This window comes from Arachis duranensis, chromosome 8 (genome assembly GCF_000817695.3).
Source record: "Arachis duranensis cultivar V14167 chromosome 8, aradu.V14167.gnm2.J7QH, whole genome shotgun sequence".
Classification (NCBI taxonomy): domain Eukaryota; kingdom Viridiplantae; phylum Streptophyta; class Magnoliopsida; order Fabales; family Fabaceae; genus Arachis; species Arachis duranensis.
Genome location: NC_029779.3, coordinates 37,841,875 through 37,860,232, shown reverse-complemented (window position 1 = coordinate 37,860,232; position 18,358 = coordinate 37,841,875). Strand labels below are relative to the sequence as shown.

The window sequence follows — 18,358 nt, the reverse complement described above, 5'->3', positions numbered from 1 at the left end:
TCTTTTTTAGTAAATAATCATTGCAAATTTTAATACCAATATAAAAGGCAAAAACACATTATACACAAAATCTTTTAGGTAAAGATCAAATTATGAGTTATGACTTTATAGCAAGGCTAAAAAGTAAAAAGTCTAAAAAGAGGAGGGGGAACACAAAATTAAAATAAGAAAGAAGTGAATCATTCTTTTTTTCTTCTTAAAGTATGTAGCAACAACATAAAGTAGTTTTTTTTTTTTAACGCAAAAGAAAAAGAATAGTTTGTTTTTTCTTTATTTTATTTTGGAAATTTTTGGTTAGATGTCCATGTCATTTGAGATGTCGCTTGAATAGAAAAGCCACTGATCCAACACAACTGGTGACTAATTGCATAGCAAATCCAACACATTAAAATTTGTCGCAATTTGGTGATGGTAGCTTTGAATCAGCCCACAGTACCAATGTTCAACAAAGCTTTTTTTCTTTCTAATAGTTTGGTCTTAAGAGTAATTTTATAAGGGAGGTCTTAAGAGTAATTTTATAAAGGAGAAATTCACATACAGTTCTTTTTGTATAAAATTAATAGTTGATAATCATTAAATAATAATTTAGTCAAATTTATTAAATTATCTAATTATTTTTATTATCAACTTTATATAAAGATTAAAAACAACTGCATATGAATTTTTACTATTTATAATATAATTTATCCATATTAATTAGTATTTTACAATTTTTTTGTTTCAAGTATATAAAATCTTATTCCCTAAGACAACGTCTTAAAATTTAGAAAAAACTTATTTTCATGATTGGGGAATATATGCCTATTCGTTTGCAATATTTATTCTCATCTGAGTTTGGAATACACTTGCAAAAAAGAAAAATCATTTATAAGCTTTCGCAGTATTCTCTCTAAAAATTTGATAAAATTATAGAGACCAATAAAATAATTAAAAAAAATGATAGCTAGCATGTGATACTTCTAAGAGAATTCCTTTATTTTGAGGATCAACATCCAATGTAGAATCTACTGCTTCCAAGATGCACTTATTAATGGTTTGAGATTAATCAAACAATAGATCCTAAATAATCTGTGTTTTGCGTTTATTTTTTATTTTTTTATCTTTTTTAATTTTTCCTTAGCTTTTTTTTTATAAATTTTAGAAACAAAAAAGATCAACAATAAAATTGCAAACCAAATAAATCCTATACACTGTCCTACTATGACTATGGTCAGCTCCAGGCTGTTTCCGTAGCTTTGGCCTACTTTTTCCAACTGATTTTCTCAATTATTGGCTTATTGCACAAATCTTTTTAAAGTCTTAGCTTAGCCGCAGCTGCATTGTCTTCCTAGTAATCTATATCAGTATATCTACTGAATTATTATTAGTAGACATTCAATGTTAGACGAAATTTTACATCAAGCCAGCTTTTGGCTCAAACAAGGAACGTGCAATTTATCCACCACCCTTGAGTGCATCACTTAGCATGCAGGGACACACTATTTATTTGGGACAAAGACATCAACTTTTGTGGCTCAAGGATTTTTCATAATAGGAGTCATATGACAACATAATTGGATTTGGTGAATGAATCAAGAACATGGGGCAAGGAAAATCAATCGCCAAAGCTTATATTCTAGAATAGAATTCCAAGAATATGTGACTGCTGTGAGAAATTCACTTCACATGGTTTCAACATTTAAAAGTCGATATGATTGCAAATCAATTGAAACTTGTCCCCGTGGATGGCAATATGATAATATTAAATTGAATAAAAATAAATAAATGTTCCCTAGTTCACAAATCACAATTAGGATAGTAAATGTGCAACAAGATTAAACAAAATTTCCATACAAATTACAAAACTATACCACTAAAACTCCTGCTCAAGGAAACAAAATCCAGCAATTTCCTATTTTCTATATAATAGAATATTCACTATGATATATGAACCAAAATCATCGTTGACTTTCACTCGAGCTTTGATTTACATGACCAAACAGAACAGCTGAGAACAAAACTGATGCATTTGACATGTGTATATGTGACGCAGAAGATGATGTCCCAACTCCCAACATAAGTACCAGCCTATGCAAGGAAACAGAATCAAAATGAAGGGAAAGGGGCATGCTCTTTCCAGATTTTCAAGCAACTTGTGATTTGATACATAATTCCACAAAGGCTACGACTGCAACTGGAACTTTGGCTCGTTTGAAGGGAACCTGCTATGTAGAAGGAAGCTTCTCAGGTGGGGCATCAGTAGCTGGATCCTGCTCAGATGTGTCACTGTCAGACGTTGAGTTCTCTTCGTCTGAATTATCCTCCATATTTTGAAGTTGGTCGGCTGTTTCTCCTTGCAACTCAGTCTCATTGTACAAGTCCTTTTGAACAGGCACATTTCTTTGTTGTTGGGATGATAGAACATTTGCAATAGCTTTCATAGCTGCAGATGCCTGGTTGGCATCAACTGCTTCATCTATGTCTACACCATTGACATTGGTTTCCTCAGGTAAGTCATCTAGTCGTGGAGGAGGAACAAAAAATGGTATCTTTCCCCTCTGCCAATCATGAAGAATCATCTTTGCTGCGGTCATCAGGTCAGGCTCCCCACCCTGGAAAGTGGAAACAGCCATTAGAAACAGTTTAAGTGTACTATGTATCACTGTCTTCCAAAGGCGAACAGCTTCAGGAATTGCTGGGATACCCAAAATCCCAAATGGAACATTAAACACTACGTAATCATGGAAGGGGAGAGAAATCATTGAATCAAAACACATTCTCCTTGAGTTGAAACAAGTGTTGCTTGGTTCAAATATTTGAATATTCAACTCTTAAGCATATTGAAAACGAATGGAATATATTAATAGGGCAGATCATCAGGCCTCCATAACAAGTTGATGACAAAATAACATTCTACTATAAAATCAAGAATCTAGATCCACTCAAGATGTTACCTTAAGAAGTTTTCCCGTTGATTTACAAAGCTGAAGTAGGAAGTCATTTTCATCCACCCTGATAACAAGGGATATTTTTGAGAACCAAGAGTTATGTGCATAAACAACAATAGCACAAACCGATCTTATATTTAAGAGTAGTAAGTTCAGTAGATAGATCCATACCACTCATTTATTCTATACGCTCTTTTCAGGTGCTCCTTCTTCACACGTTTCAAGACCTCACCTATATGGTCTGCAGCATCTTGCAAGTTTGTAACACGTACCTGAAAACAAATTAAATGTTGAGAATGGTTGTCCAACGTATCCACTAACTAATATGCAAAACTGAATGCCAATTAAGCTCTACTACCATAACAAGCAGGAGTGAAATATTGTTGTGCTAGGAAGAGAAATCATGAAAACCATACCACGCCCTTAAGGACAACATCTGTTTCAGAGTCCTTGTTTTGGTAAACAACTCCTGGACAATCAATCAAAAAGATCCTCTTTGTAAGTGTTATATACTGCCAGACTTTTGTTTCCCCTGGAATTGGAGCAACCTTGCAGACCTTTGACACAGCAAAAGAACAACGTCAATGAAAATACTAAAATGCTCACTCCACATAGCACAAACTCTAATTTGTTCCCCGAGAATCAATATGGGGAAATAACGATTCTAAATTCAATGCTCTCATTATTTATGACTGCGTAATTAACAAAAAAGAACAAGCATTTCAGATGCAGTAACGGAGAAAGAACAATTACATTTTTTGTACGCAATGTATTGATCACTGAAGATTTTCCAACATTTGGATATCCAACAAATCCAACAGATATAGCTTGCTTGTCACTTTTCAATCGAGAGAATTGTCTTAGAACTGATAGAAGTGAACCCTACAGACAATGATAATCAATAAGCAAACAACAAAGAAACTGCAAATGCAGAATAGTTGAAGGAGTGTAGGGGAATGCATATAATGCAACCTCATTTATTTCTTATTCATATAGCAGATAAACAGAACAAACAAAATAAAGATTCCGTATAGTGGAATTACCTTTCCAAAGGACTTATTAATGCTTGCATGGAATGCTAGAGTTGGATATTCTTTTGACAAAACTCTAAGCCATCCTTTTGTAGCCCAAGCAGGAAGTAGATCACACTGAAAATAAATAAAAATGTTGGATAATGTATTGTTTTGCATATAACAGCAATTTGTATTCAGCAACAATGCAACTCATAGAAAAATGTTACAGACATATGGAACTAACCTTGTTCAATAAAAGAATCATATGTTTGTGCTTGCAATGTTCCTTCAAATGCCTCTCTAAATGGTAACATCTTGTGCCTTGTGGATCCCTAGCATCTAGAACCTGAATAGGACACAATTTTTTCAACAAAAGAATTAGGTTACATGAATGCTTTCATAAACCAAAGAAAAGCATAGTAGGAATGCAACAGCAAGGAATCTTGAAGTCAAAAGAAATCCAACCTACCACGGACTTTAGCTTTAAACAAACACTAAAAACCTACTAAAATTCAATATATTACATTGATACAGAAGGTCCATGCAAATTTGCAGCAGAAATGCCCATCATAATTCATAAAACACATTCTTTCAAACATATGATACAAACCCATACTATTTCAAGTAAAGAAATGCATGCAAGTCACATCAAAATGTATCAGGCATAAACATACTATAATGCAAAATGTTTTACAGAGAAATCTAGGCAAAGACTGAATCTCTACCTGGACAACAACATCAGAAGAATCAATGACCTTGTAGAGTTCACCCCAAATACGTTTACTTTGACCTTTTTCAAACATATTATGCCGCACTAAGTCCCTAAATCCATCTTCTTCATTAGCATCTGAAGATCCACTAGCACCAAACTTCTGTTCAAAAGCCTCTGTAAAACAGATATGCATTTGATTGGGGATAAAAAAAAATGATCAATCAAACACACCAACCATTCCAAAAATGGAAACAAAAAGTCAATATTCTTCACTTTCACTAAAGAATACTCAATTATAAGCACAAAACAGCACAAAAATCCTCCATTAAGCAGCCAATACAATCAAGTTACAAAGAAAAATTATCATCTCTCAATACCTTGAGAACCATCAGCTTTCTTAACGAAGGACTCGTAATCAGCAGCCAAGAGGGTTGGGCGCTTTCTCGTAGTCTTTGGCCCAAATGCATTCGCGAAAGGCTCTCTATCAAGAAGGTGAACCTTTGCTTGCTACATTCACACGTAAAATCCCAATATAAACGATGAATATTTTTCATCAAAAAAAAAAATCTACCAAAGCTTGGAAAATGACTTAAGTTTTAACAAAAAGAAAAATCGCTAATTTAAGTAATTTTTGAACGATTAAGCAGCTGAAGAAACCTTCTGGTGATCGCTGAGGAGCGACAAGGGAAGCTTCTTCTCCCTCAGAATAACATTGTAGTTACTTGACATTCGGCTTTGCAGCTCTTCCCTGAAGACCTCAAGCTCTTTCTGATTCACCACGCGAGTGTTACCTGAACATCACAAAATTCACAAACACGAAAACATGTTAAAAACCCTAAAATACCCTCGACGAGAGATAGGTTCGAGTAGCCGATGAATTGTGGAAGTTGGGGACTGACCGAACCAGCGGCGGTCAGGCTGGATGCGAGTAGCGGGCAGGTCCTTGGACTGCAGATCGTGGCTGAGGATCTTGCCCTTGCGGTCTCGGACGGGCCTCGTGTTGTACATCTTGAGGCGGCGGACGGTGGAGGCGGAGCGGGTGTTTTCCTTGGTGGCGGCGCCATTGTTGCGGTTCACGTCCAGGGAGTGTTTCGGCTTCCCGGACACGTTCACTTTCTTCTCCTTCTTCTTCGCCATTGATGCTCTCTTTCGGACCGATGTAGAGAGAGTTCGTTGGTTGTTACCTGTTAATAACAGAAAGCGAACTGTGCCGCGAAATGCAGCTGAGTGTTAGGGTTTTGACTGTGGAAAATGGTGGTGGGAATTGGGGACAATTTTGCTTTGTTTAACATTCTTTTGGGCCTAAATCCAAATGCAGGATTTTAAATGCGGCCCAAGGTGAATTATGTAGAAAAAGAAAAAACAATATATGTCCTTACCAAAAAAAAAGGAAAACAATATATATAAAAAACCAATATATATATAAAATCCAACGAGGGCCAAGCAACTGAGCAAGACCAAAAATTTTAATCTAATTTAGGTGAAATGTTTAATCGTGGAAATATGAATATTCAATACACAGATTAAAAAGAGATATTAAATTAGTATATTTTGTAAAAAAAAAATATATTAACACTAATTTATTTTATTTTTTATTATTTCTATTAATTTTTTATTATTATATTTTTTATTATTATATTTTCTTTTAATTTTTTGNTTATTATATTTTCTTTTAATTTTTCACATAAAAAAATAGTAAAAATTAAATTTCTATGACTTGATTTTTTTATGTTTAGTTTATCAATAAATAAAATATAAAATATTAATTTTTATATTCTTATTTTTTATATCTTATTCTCAATGTCTTATTTTATTTTATGTTTAAATTCAAACACAATCTAAGAAATTTTATTGAAGCATTTTGATTCCAACAAAATTTTTTTTTTCTATAACTTTTAAAGAATTATTCTCAATGAATAGATTGGTCTTTTGTTGTTTTCAATTAAATTTTTAATATGTATATTCGAATAATAAATTTCTAACAAATTTTATTACAGGACAATTAAGTCCAAAAAATATTACTATAAGACAAGTTAGTTCCTTTGAAACGGTAGAAGATTAATTTATCCAATAAAAATAATGATAAAAGACTTTTAATAAATAAAAATTTATTAGGTATTAAAATGTTCAATTTAAAAATATTAAAAAAACAATCCAATTGTAGTGATTATCAAAAAATAAGAGTACGTTTGATTTGTAATTTTATAATTTTTGTTTATATTTTTAGTTTGAGTGAAATATTGCTTTTGTTCCCAACGTTTGGGGTAAGTCCTATTTGTATCCCTAACGTTTAAATCGTCTTATTTGTATCCCTAACGTTTATAAAAGTGATTCAATGTTATCCTTCCGTCAATTATACTAATAGATCATATTGTATTTTTCAATTATTCTCACTTAGATGTATTCATTCTCGATTAGGTCTCACTTGAATATGTTCGATTTTAATATTGTACCCAAAATTTGTATTCAGGTTTAATTATGTCCCTAAAATAGTGAATTATGTAAATGTTACAGTGATTAGTTTCAACTTTTAATGAGTTATTATCCGAAGTGGATCATCAATTCTGAGACAAACATTTGTATTCTAACTTCAAGAAGAGATTTTTAAAATTCTAACTAAAGCACATGATGTGTAATTGACAGCAAGATAATATTGAATCACTTTTACAAACATTAGGGATACAAATAGGACGATTTAAATGTTAAGAACATAAATAGGACTTACCCTAGACGTTGGGGACAAAACCAATACTTTACTCTTTTTAGTTTTTAGTGACTCTAAAGTCACTCTTTTCTCTACCGTGAATTCAAGCGCAAGACACACACTTGCTCATGGATCTGAGTTCTCTTCTTCATGCTCTTATTCCATCAGTTTGGCTGTATTTGGTTTCAAAAACAGGATAAGACAAGATATTAAGAATATGACAGAAAGGATATGTTCCGTGGTTTACCTAAAATAGATGGATTTGGGCGTGAACACGAGGTCCGGACTCCTTTTGAAGTAGCATCCGACGTCTTCTGGTGTCGAAATGCCGCCATCCGAGCTCTTCGTGAGGAGGTAGAGGATGGTACCTACAAGGGACTCTAATACTTAAGTTAGTAAGAGTTTTAGGCAGGTTTTTAGTAAGGTGGAGTTCGAAGAATACCTGAGGGTGTCGGAGTATTTAGAAGCGTAAATGTAGAGTTAATAACCACTTCTTAGAGTAGTTCCACCTTTGATGGTGGATACTCGTTTTCTTTGGTTATGGAGGTTGTTGAGATCTCCCTTTTAGATTAATAGGAGATATTGAAAGAGTTAGTTACTTATTTAGATAAGTAGGGCTAGGCCCATGTCGCCGTGTCCGACCTCTTATAAGGTTGGGTAAGTAGTAATGAAGATCTGAATAGTAGAGTGTTGTTTGGGCTTTATCCATTTTGGACCTGGTTAAGTTGTGGGTTAGGGTAAAAACAGTATCCCTATTTGAGACCGAGCTTCTTTAGGTTGGGCTCAAGCATCTCTAAGTTGATCTTGATCTTCTGTAGCTTTTAGTTCATCATGTCGGGTATACCGACTTTCTTGGGGCTAAGTCGGGTACTCGACGTGTCTTTGAATTTAAACGTTACGTCTTTTTATAATTATTAGCGCATATTTTCAATTACCTTGATAATCGTGTTTGCCATTAAATGAGGGATAAATGTACCATTTTACCCCTAGTGGCTATATATAACATAATTACTTTCTCTTTCTTCTTTTTCGCTTCAACTTCTGAAAACTTGCGTCATTTCTCTCGAAATCTCTCTTGCTCTTTGTTTTCATTGATCTTTTTTTAGAATTTCTCTATTTTGGAGTTCAATTCTAGTTTGATTTTCTGTTTCATGTTGTCTAAAACGTTTGGGGATTGCTCACTTGTGCTGCCGTCATAGTTACTTTCTCCTATTCTTCAGTAAAGTTAGTTTTTTCTTTCTTTTATTTTTTGCCATTTCCGATTGATATTCCTTGTTTGTTGTTTTGATGTTTCTTGCAAAAGACTGCTTTCCTAAAGATATGGCTTCTTGATACCTGTTCATAGAAGTGAAAACATTTTTTTTATTTATGCTCATCGTCTTGATTATCGTGAACCTTCGTTATTATTTGTGAAAACTTGCAAGAATTTGTAGAATTTGGATTTGTTGTTGAATACTAAGAATTTTTCCTTGTCCCTGGAATGATGCTGATTTTGAATTGCTTCATTTGTGTTTTTGCTTAGGGTGGTTTGAATGTCTCATCGTTGGGAATGGTCCGACTTCTCTAAGTGTCCAATTGTTGGTGTTGTTGTTCCCGATTTGTAACTCATAAATTTTTGTGGTGACTGATGAGTTTGGAAAACTCTAATAAATGATGATCAAACATTATTAACATAATTAATTGCAAAATTATTAACTTGATCTTTAATTCACATTTACTAATTAATAATTTTTTGTTATACAGACTCTATTATTGGGCCGAAAATTGCTAGTTCAATGTGTCAAGGAGGATCAGCCTTGGTTACAAAACTGTTATATGCTGTGGCTGAATTGTTATGCTTGTTGGACCGAAAAGAAAAGAAATATACAGCAAGCCCATTAAAAATGTTTTCAGCATTGATACAAAATTTTCTTTATTCTTGTAGCTGAAACAATGATTTGCTAATTGGGCTAGACAAAATTATTATTAGCCCAAGTTAATGTTTTTGCTAGAAACTAGCTTGCTTGATCCGAAAACAAAAGAAAGCAAGGAATGCTTCCAACGGATTCCATCATGTGGTGGATTTCAAATTTATTAAGCTTGCTTTAATTGCATTGAAACCATGAGAGAGAAATAGCAATTGATTTGATTTCTATCATTAAGTGCTGCACGCTACCTAAAGCAAAAAAGGAAGAAAATTAATTCAGTTTAATTTATTTGTTCAAACCCATTGAATTATCTTCTTCCTTCTCTTTCTTCTCTCTCTACTCTCTCCTCTCACTCTCGGTCACTTCACAGAAAATATGGAAGTCTTTGCAAGCTATCAGAGTGATGAAGAAAAAGCTAGAAGCAAGCTAAAGACTATTGTAATGATGGCAAGAAAAAGAAAATAAAAAGTATGTTGTGGCTAAGATCTTCACCAAAAAAGGGATAAGATTTGGTGAAGTAAGATTATGCTCTCCATACCAAAAAAGGAAGAAGATGATCTCGGTCAGAGGAAGATGATTTTAGTCAGAGGAAGAAGATCTCAGAGGCATGGCTCGTCTCTGCTTTGTGTTCACTCATCACAGAAGGTAACTAAGGAGTCTACGTGAAAGAGAAAGCAAAAGTGGAGCAGGAGGAGCTGTCATGCATCAGGAACGCATCAAGGGCTAGGAATCCTTCTTGGAGTGCAAGTCAAGATGGATGGCCCGGATTGATGAAGTTTGGTGTGAAGGGAAGACACAAAGGTAATTGCATGTTAGTTTTTACATTCGGTTATCTCTCCTCTCTCTCTAGCCGAACCGATTTTTGCATGAAGAAGAAGAAGTTTAACTCGGTTCAAGGGCTTCAACCTTGGAGGCTTCCCCTTCTATAAATAAGGGACAACAGCCAGCGCTTGAAGAAAGAAGAAAAGAGTGAAAGCACAGAGTTCTCATATCTACCCAAGCTAACAGAAGTTTTTCTCCTTCAATGTTTTTCATGTTGTATTTTTCTGTTTAGTTTTATCTATATTGAGTCTCATGAAAAAAGACAAACAGTGAGGTTTGTATGAAAAAGCCACAGAACGGAAAAAGTCAGAGTATACAAAATTAAAAGAAAAAGCCATAGATGTCCTTAGAGGTCCTTTGTACATCTGTGTTGTGTTTCATGATTATGTGAGAATCCCCTTGCAAGTTGGGTTAGCACTTTGCATTTGAAAGCTTGGTGGGTTACCAAGTTAAGTTCAGTTTTGGGAATAGATTCTGGACTTGTCCAAGATAGGAAGGGTAGTTCTTAGGGAGAATTGATGTTTGTAATCAAAGATGATTATAATGAAATTCCATCATTGGTCGTGATGGAGAGTGGATGTAGGCTGCATTGCACTTAGCAGCTGAACCAGGATATATCTTGGTGTAATTTTCTCTCTCTTCTACTCCATCTCTGATTCTGTTGCATAGGAGACAAAACTGAAAAATATATCCTCACTGGTCACGAGACAAAACGAAAAAGTCTCTTGGCTAGGCACGAGACAAAAACAAAAATATATCCTAAAGTGTTCTGAAGGACAGCAGGAGTTATTAAGCAAAAAAGGGGCTAAGATTCAACCCCTCTTCTCTTAACCACTGATAAACCATCAGTGATGAATTTCTTTTTATTTTGTAGATATAACCTTTTATGTCTCGCTCAGTAGTCCTCTACACGTCTACTAAAGTTCTTTTTGATTTAGATTAGGTAGACATTATTGTTCTTTTTGTTGTCCTCGTAGTTGATAAGAAGTATATAGAGACATTTTGTAGGCAACATAGACTTTGTAGAGAAAGAGAGGATGAGAAAAAATATGAAATAGTGGCCCCCGATCCTGAGGATAGAATTTGCTTTTCCTGACTTAATAAATTGGAGCGTCATTTCATTTTCATGTATGAGTGCTTTTTTACTAGGTTGGGGGTAAGTATTCCCTTTTCCTACTTTGAGTTAGAAATCCTTCGTATTTGTAGAGTTGTTCTTCTCAACTTCAACTTAACTCCTACATTTTCATGAAAATCTATCAGCTAATTAGTTAGAAGTTTTATCTTTCGTTGCCTTCCAAGATTTTCTTTTACCTTTTCCAAATTACCAAACCATTTAGTTTTAAAAAGTAGTATTGGATTTCTTTCCGAATTGTTCAGGGGAGGAAGGTATTCTCTATTTTTAACTATTTATTCTATGATTTTAAGAACTATTTTTTTAAGGTTCGATCTGGGGAGGGTGTCCGACCTTTTTTCTTAAATGAAAGAGATGAGCATGTGTTTAGCCTATACTGGGAGGAGATCCCTAACATTATCAAATACAATCTTAAGAACTTAGACGAAATAGAGGAGTATGTAATAGCCCTGTTTCATGAGTGTTGGAGCTGAACTCCTAATATTGACACCAAAATTTTCTTTTATAGGAAAGCGAAGCTATGTTCGTACTGAATTAGGTAGTTAGCTTTTCATTGACGAACACTTTTACTAGTTGTGTCTGAGTTATGAAACCTAAGTTTCTTTTATTGTTTTTGTCCTTTGTAATGAAGATGACCAACGGTTTAGATGCGTTAGACAGAGTTTGGCAGGCCAAAAATAATGTCGCTACTCGGGGCCTCGGGCCATCCAACTGAAGGAGGCTGGTAAGTCAGGTGACACTTCTTCGCTTTCAAAGTCGGATTCATCTTCTTTTCAATCTTCAAGAATTGTCCTCCCTTCTCTTCCACCTTTGAACACAGAACCCCTGCCTTAAACTGTTCTCCCTGTGCCACCCTTCTCTAACCAGGGTTCTCGAGAACGAAAAACTCTTTCCTCTAATTTGGGCAGCGTCCACGACAAAGATTTCAATGCGATTGCCTTTTGTGAGGAGTTTATCCTTCTTTATAGCCATATAAATATGGATGATGTTTCTCTTAAAAAATATTTGGAGGTATTTTTTTTTGGAGATATTCGGACTGCTGGGGTGTGCTCAGTCTTTTTGAAATAATTAGAAGTAACTCCGCTTGATTCTATCTAGAGGGAGGTGACTGACCTTCAGGCTGAAATTGCTTCTCTTCGGGTGATCAAGTCAGAATTGGAAGTCGATAAAGAAATTTTTTTCCTGACCTGTCAAAGCTTCGTGAAAGGGCGAAGCAGTCCGAGCCGGCTTGTTATATGGCCGAGAGGTTGCAGAAGAAGGTCGAAGAGAGCTATACCTGTATTTTTTGGGAGAAGCTGAATTTGAAAGAGGATTTGGCAAGGACGAGGGAACAATATACTAGCTTGGAGGAGTCGGTAGTTGAGGGAATGGACGAGCTAACGGAGAATCTAAAGGCTCAATTCTAAGTTCTAACACTCGAGATCAACCTCTCTTCCATTGACCTTGACAAGGTCTTGTTGACAACTTTTTTTTATTAGAGGTTTCGTTGTCTTTTGGGGATAATTATCAAGAATTTTTTAAGTTTTTTATTTTGTTATGTTTGTTTATATACATTAACTAAATTTATTGTGTAAGAATTGAGAAATGTTAGTGATTTTTAAATTTTTTATTTATAAAAATTGAATAGAGGATGTATTTTTTTTAATATTTTCATTATTGTTTAAAAAAGTTATTAAGATACTATATTAATGGAATTTGGGTTATGTTAAGTTTTAGGTATACCCAATTTAAATTAATCACCATAATTCATATAAATTCATTATTATTAGAAAAAGTGTATATTCTATTTTATAATAAATAATAAAAAAATTGATATAATATTTTATCTAAAATAAATACAATAAATAAAAATATATAAGTCAATTAATCATGTAGATATAACATTAAAGATTCAAATTTTAAAATTTTAGAATAAGAGCAATGTTAGGGGGACAGCAACTTTTGTGATTGTTAGCCATCAACTAACCATCAATGATGATTTGATGGTGTGAGATTGGTATGAGATTTCATCCAATGGCTCACATTTCTCTACTGATTACATGCTGGTCAAAATTCAATAGAATTGCTGGCCCCCTAGACTTTTCCTTAGAATAATTAATAATAAATGGATAAGACTAATAAAAATAACAACAAAAAAGTTTAGTAATAAAAAAGTTAGCCAAAATTAATTAAAACTTGTCTTATTTAACATTAATTAGTAATGTCATTCTTATTAATATGTAAATATTATATTCAATTCCTATAAGTAAAAAAATTTAAAATTACTAATATTTCTCAGTTTTTACACAAAAAATTATTCAATGTATATAAAAAAATAACAAAAAATAGAGAAAGAAAAATTTTAAACGACCCATAACAGTTATCCCAAAAGAAAACTAGGCCTCCAACTAAAAAAAGTTCTGTCAATCCTAATTGGTACTTAATAAGCATATCAACCAATTAACGTACCACATAAGCACGATCTAATAAATTAAGAAAAAAACATTAACAAAAGGATTAACTAATTTTACAAAATTAAAGATCAAAAACAAAAAAGAATTTTTTTTTAAATTCTCATGATCTTTTAAAAAAATTATAAAAAATCGAAATGAATATTCTCTCTAATTTATATCATTGTTACTTTAGCTTAATAGCAAAGCTGATTGCTTCCTTAAACTCATTTTTACTCTATATAATCATACCAGTAAGAATTATGAAAGACATGTAATTTAATAGACTATAGACTTCGATAATTACACATCACATTGCAAAATGAAATACTGTATTTAAAGATTTGGCCCATAATATTTTTATTAAAAATATAATTTATACATTAAAATTAATTATTAAAATTAGTTATTGTAAATTTTTATATAAATATATATAATTTATTTTATTTTTAATTTATATTTTATATTCTAATATATATTTTATAATCTATATTAATAGATAGTTTTAATAATATACATCTAGGATGATTATATTTTTATTTTATTGATCTCTAAAGTCCGAATCTCAATTTAGACTTTGAAATTTTAATTACCTCAATTTAGTTTTTAAATTTTTTAATTGACTCTATGATCGAAACTACCAGAAGGACTAAAGTGATTAAAATTTAAAAAATTTAGGAATTAAATTAAGGTAATTAAAATTTTAAAAACTAAATTAAAATTCGAGTGTCAAATCAAAATTTTATATATTTTATTTAGCCCATTTTACTCTATAAAGTCACACCAATAAAGACTATAAGAAAAAGAATATAATTTAATATATAGAGTTTGGTAATAAATAACACGTTGCAAGCAAAAGCTAACATTGCAAATGAAGTAACGACTATACAAGTGTCCATTACAAATTACATAACCTATTAACAAACTGAACTATTTGATAGAAATCAGTCTAAGATAAACATAATCTCTATATAAATATCTTATATTATTTTCTAAAGTAACATTTGGTATATCATTATTCAAAGAAAATCATACTCATTATGATCCTTGTTGAAACTAAAGAAAAAACACTATAGTAAACTTTAGCTTAGATAACTATTGTGTATGAGGTAACATTTTAAAGTGCTCAATTTGAATATAGTATACGAATTAATAGTTACTATTAAATCAATAAAATATGAAGATAATTTTATTATGCAAGTATAAATAGCCGTCACTTTAGTAATACAAGCAAAAAGACAATAATAAACCACAATGCAAAAAGCACCCAACCCCATTTCAATTTCAATGCCAAAACAAAGACCCACCTCGGAGTAGTGTTCACCCATTTGTCAATTTTTTTCTTATGTTAGTCCAACTTCTAGATACCAACAACATCCGTATATTAAAAAATTAAATTCATGCAATTTTAAATTGAAAAACTATGTTAGAAGATAGAATTGCTTTGAAGGGAGTGAGGAAGAGAGACCGAAGAGTTGAGAGAAAGGAATGAATTAGTTATTCTGATCCAAATTCTACTTGTATGTATATATGCAAGTACAAAGAAAAAGTGAGACTTTGAGAAAAAAATTAACTGACAGTAACTGAATTTTAATTAAATATAACTACTCTAACTAACTTCATTAAATAATCCAGCTATACTAATATCTCCCCTCAAAGTAGAATATATATGTCATATATGCCATAAAAAATTTGAATGAGGGGGAAGAAATGCCTTCGTTAAAATATCTATTAATTGGTGCTTGTTAGAAATGTATCCTAGCTTTATTGTATTATTTGTCACCTTTTTTTATGAATGAGATGACAATCCATTTCTATATGTTTAAAACGTTTATGCAGAATAGAATTAGTTGTCATGTGAATTGTTGAAATATTGTGACAAAAAAGCATGGCTGCGTCGATGTGAATGTGAAAAAACCTTAACAATCTAAACAACTACACATTTCACAAGATGTATTCGTGATAGTCCTGTATTTAGTTTTTATGGAACTTCTAGAGACTATTTTTTATTTGTTTCTTTTCCATGACACTAACAAATCACCAAGGAAGGCACAATATTTAGTTGTTGATCTCCTTGTACTAAGACAACTATCCCAATCAGCATTAGCTTAAATAGACAGGTTGAACATGTTCGTTGCTGGGAATAAAATGCCTTGTGCAGGAGCTGTTTTAAGGTACTGAAGAATTTCGTGAACTGTATTAAGATGAGGGACATGAGGATCAAACATGAACTGAGCTAGTTTGGCGATAGCAAAAATGATATCTGATTTGGAGATTGTAAGGTACATCAATCTGAGTATGAGTCTGTGATAGGGAGATGGATCTGCTAAGGTCTACTCTTCATGTGCACATAGTTTTAAATTTGCAACCAGGGGAGAGGAAGCAGGCTTGCAATCCAAGAAATTTGTGTCTTTTATAAGTAAAAGTGTGTATTTACGTTTAAACAAAAAATTCTCTTGCTGAATTTTGCCAACACCAAACCAAGGAAGAACTTCAAGTCACTAAGCACCTTGAACTTGAAGATTGCCTTCAATTTTGCTTCAACTCTCTTGATAGTGTCATTGTCTGGTCCAGCTATGATGATGTCATCTACATAGACCAAGAGAAAAGTAGTTGTTGGACCTTCACCATGAGAAGGTATCAGAAAACTCTGTTAGATCTGAAAGAGAGCAAAGAGCGAGAGAGAAAGGGAGTAAAGAGCAGAGAGAAGAGAAGAGAGAAGAGAAGAGAACGAGAAAATTGAGTTCATTGATTCTGAAAAACTACATTACAGAGTAGGTTTTCTCTTGAATTTATAGTCACAGCTGAAACAGATTTTTCTAACAACTAATTATCCTTCTAACAAACTTGACAACTCAGCATAACTAACTCCTAATCACATGCCTCACACTACAGCTAGTTTCATCTCTTATTTATCCTCAACATTCCCCCTCAACTTGAGCTTGGCTTGGTCAACTAGTCTTAGTTTGCATCTAATCTTCAAGAAGGCATCATGACTCACTGGCTTGGTAAGAACATCTGCAATTTGATCTTGAGATGGAATATGGACTACATATGCCTGCTTGTCCTCAACTCTATGTCGAACAAAGTGGAGATCAATTTCAAAATGTTTCGATCGACTGTGCAGAATTGGATTCTGACTCATGAGCACTGTGCTTTGATTGTCACAAAACAATGTTGGAGGAAGTCCAGCCGGTATGTGCATTTCATGGAAGAGTTTCTGCAGCCACATAGTGTCTGTCATGGCATCAGCCAGGGCTCTAAACTCAGCCTCGGCGCTTGATTTGGCTACAGCCGTTTGCTTCCTGCTTGACCAATTTATGAGATTCACCCCAAGGAATATACAATACCCTGTTGTTGATCGTCTATCCACAGGATCTGCTGCCCAATCTGAGTCATAAAATGCTAAGATTCTGAAGTCGCTGCTTCTGTGAATTTCAAGCCCAAACTCAATTGTCCCGGCCAGGTAGCAAAGGATTCTCTTTACTGCCTTCCAATGCTATTCCAGGGGAGCATGCATGAATTGGGACACTTTGTTCACGGAGAAGGCAATATCAGGCCTAGTGATGGTGGCGTATTGCAGCCCACCCACTATGGATCTGTACAAAAAGGGCTTATCAAATGTTGTACCTATTGTATCAAGCTTTAAGGTACTAGCCATTGGTGTGGTAACGGGTCTAGCCTCTAACATCTCAGCTCTCTTTAACAGATCCTTGACATATTTAGACTGTTTTAGCACTAGAATATCAGCTTTAGTTCTTTCAACTTCAATTCCAAGGAAAAAATTCATTTCCCCCAAGTCTTTTAGAGTGAACACTTTATTTAATTGTTGGATCAGACCATCAACTTCAGTTTGATTAGTGCCAGTCATCAGTATGTCATCAACATATGCTAGAAAATAGATTGTTGAAGCTTTACTGTGTCGAACAAAGAGACAAGGATCTAAGGTTGTACTTGCAAAGCCAAATCCTTTAAGTGTGCTGCTTAGCTTCAGAAACCAGGCTCTTGGAGCTGTTTTAAGCCATATAGGGCCTTTTCCAATTTGCACACAAGGCCAGAACCAAGTACATAACCCTCAGGTTGCACCATGTACACTTTCTCATGTAAATCTCCATTGAGAAATGCGTTGTTGAAATCAAACTGCCTCACTCTCCATCCTTTTGAAACAGCAATAGACAGCAATGTGCGTACTGTTGTAGGCTTGGCAACTGGACTAAAAACTTGATCATAGTCCAAACCTTCTCACTGATGAAATCCCTTTGCGACCAACCTTGCTTTGTACTTCTGAATTGTCCCATCTGGCTGTCTTTTGATGCGAAATACCCAGCGACATCCAATTGGTTCAACTGTTGGTGACTCTTCAGCCAAGTTCCATGTCTTGCACTTCAAAAGTGCTGCATACTCCTCATCCATTGCGGCTTTCCAATGTGGAGGTTAGTGCTTGTACCACTGAAGAAGGTTCAACTTGTGTGAGGTCTACAACATTATCCGAAACCAGTGCAGTGAACAGTTTCGGCTTAAAAATTCCAACCTGACTTCTAGTAACCATAGGATGCGTTCGAGTAGGCGCTGTAGTGGGCAGAGCTACATGTCCTCTTTCTAGCTGCTCAGCTAACCCTGCATTACTTGAGGGAAACACAGAAGTAGAAGTAGTCATAGCAGTATCATCAGTTAATTGACAGTTATGAGCAGCACTAATATTGGCAGAAGAC

The 18,358-nt window shown here is 33.9% G+C and overlaps 1 protein-coding gene across 1 annotated transcript; it reads right to left on the bottom strand.

Moving 5' to 3' along the window:
• Positions 1-1,721: 1,721 nt before the first annotated feature.
• LOC107462612 (nuclear/nucleolar GTPase 2) lies at positions 1,722-5,915 on the bottom strand. Its single transcript, XM_016081228.3, has 11 exons — positions 5,552-5,915; positions 5,310-5,443; positions 5,030-5,159; positions 4,666-4,826; positions 4,185-4,286; positions 3,971-4,075; positions 3,681-3,809; positions 3,344-3,484; positions 3,099-3,199; positions 2,934-2,991; positions 1,722-2,591 (listed from the first exon to the last, which is right to left on the bottom strand). The coding sequence occupies exons 1-11, from the start codon at positions 5,787-5,789 to the stop codon at positions 2,205-2,207; spliced, it is 1,686 nt and encodes a 561-aa protein (XP_015936714.1). The 5' UTR covers positions 5,790-5,915; the 3' UTR covers positions 1,722-2,204.
• Between the last annotated feature and the right edge of the window lie 12,443 nt (positions 5,916-18,358).

Coding starts and splice junctions, on each gene's coding strand:
- LOC107462612 (XM_016081228.3), bottom strand. CDS start 5,789: ATGGCGAAGAAGAAGGAGAAGAAAGTGAACGTGTCCGGGAAGCCGAAA. Junction 5,160..5,309: donor TCCTCAGCGATCACCAGAAG/GTTTCTTCAGCT, acceptor GTGTGAATGTAG/CAAGCAAAGGTTCACCTTCT. Junction 4,827..5,029: donor GAAAGCTGATGGTTCTCAAG/GTATTGAGAGAT, acceptor TCTGTTTTACAG/AGGCTTTTGAACAGAAGTTT.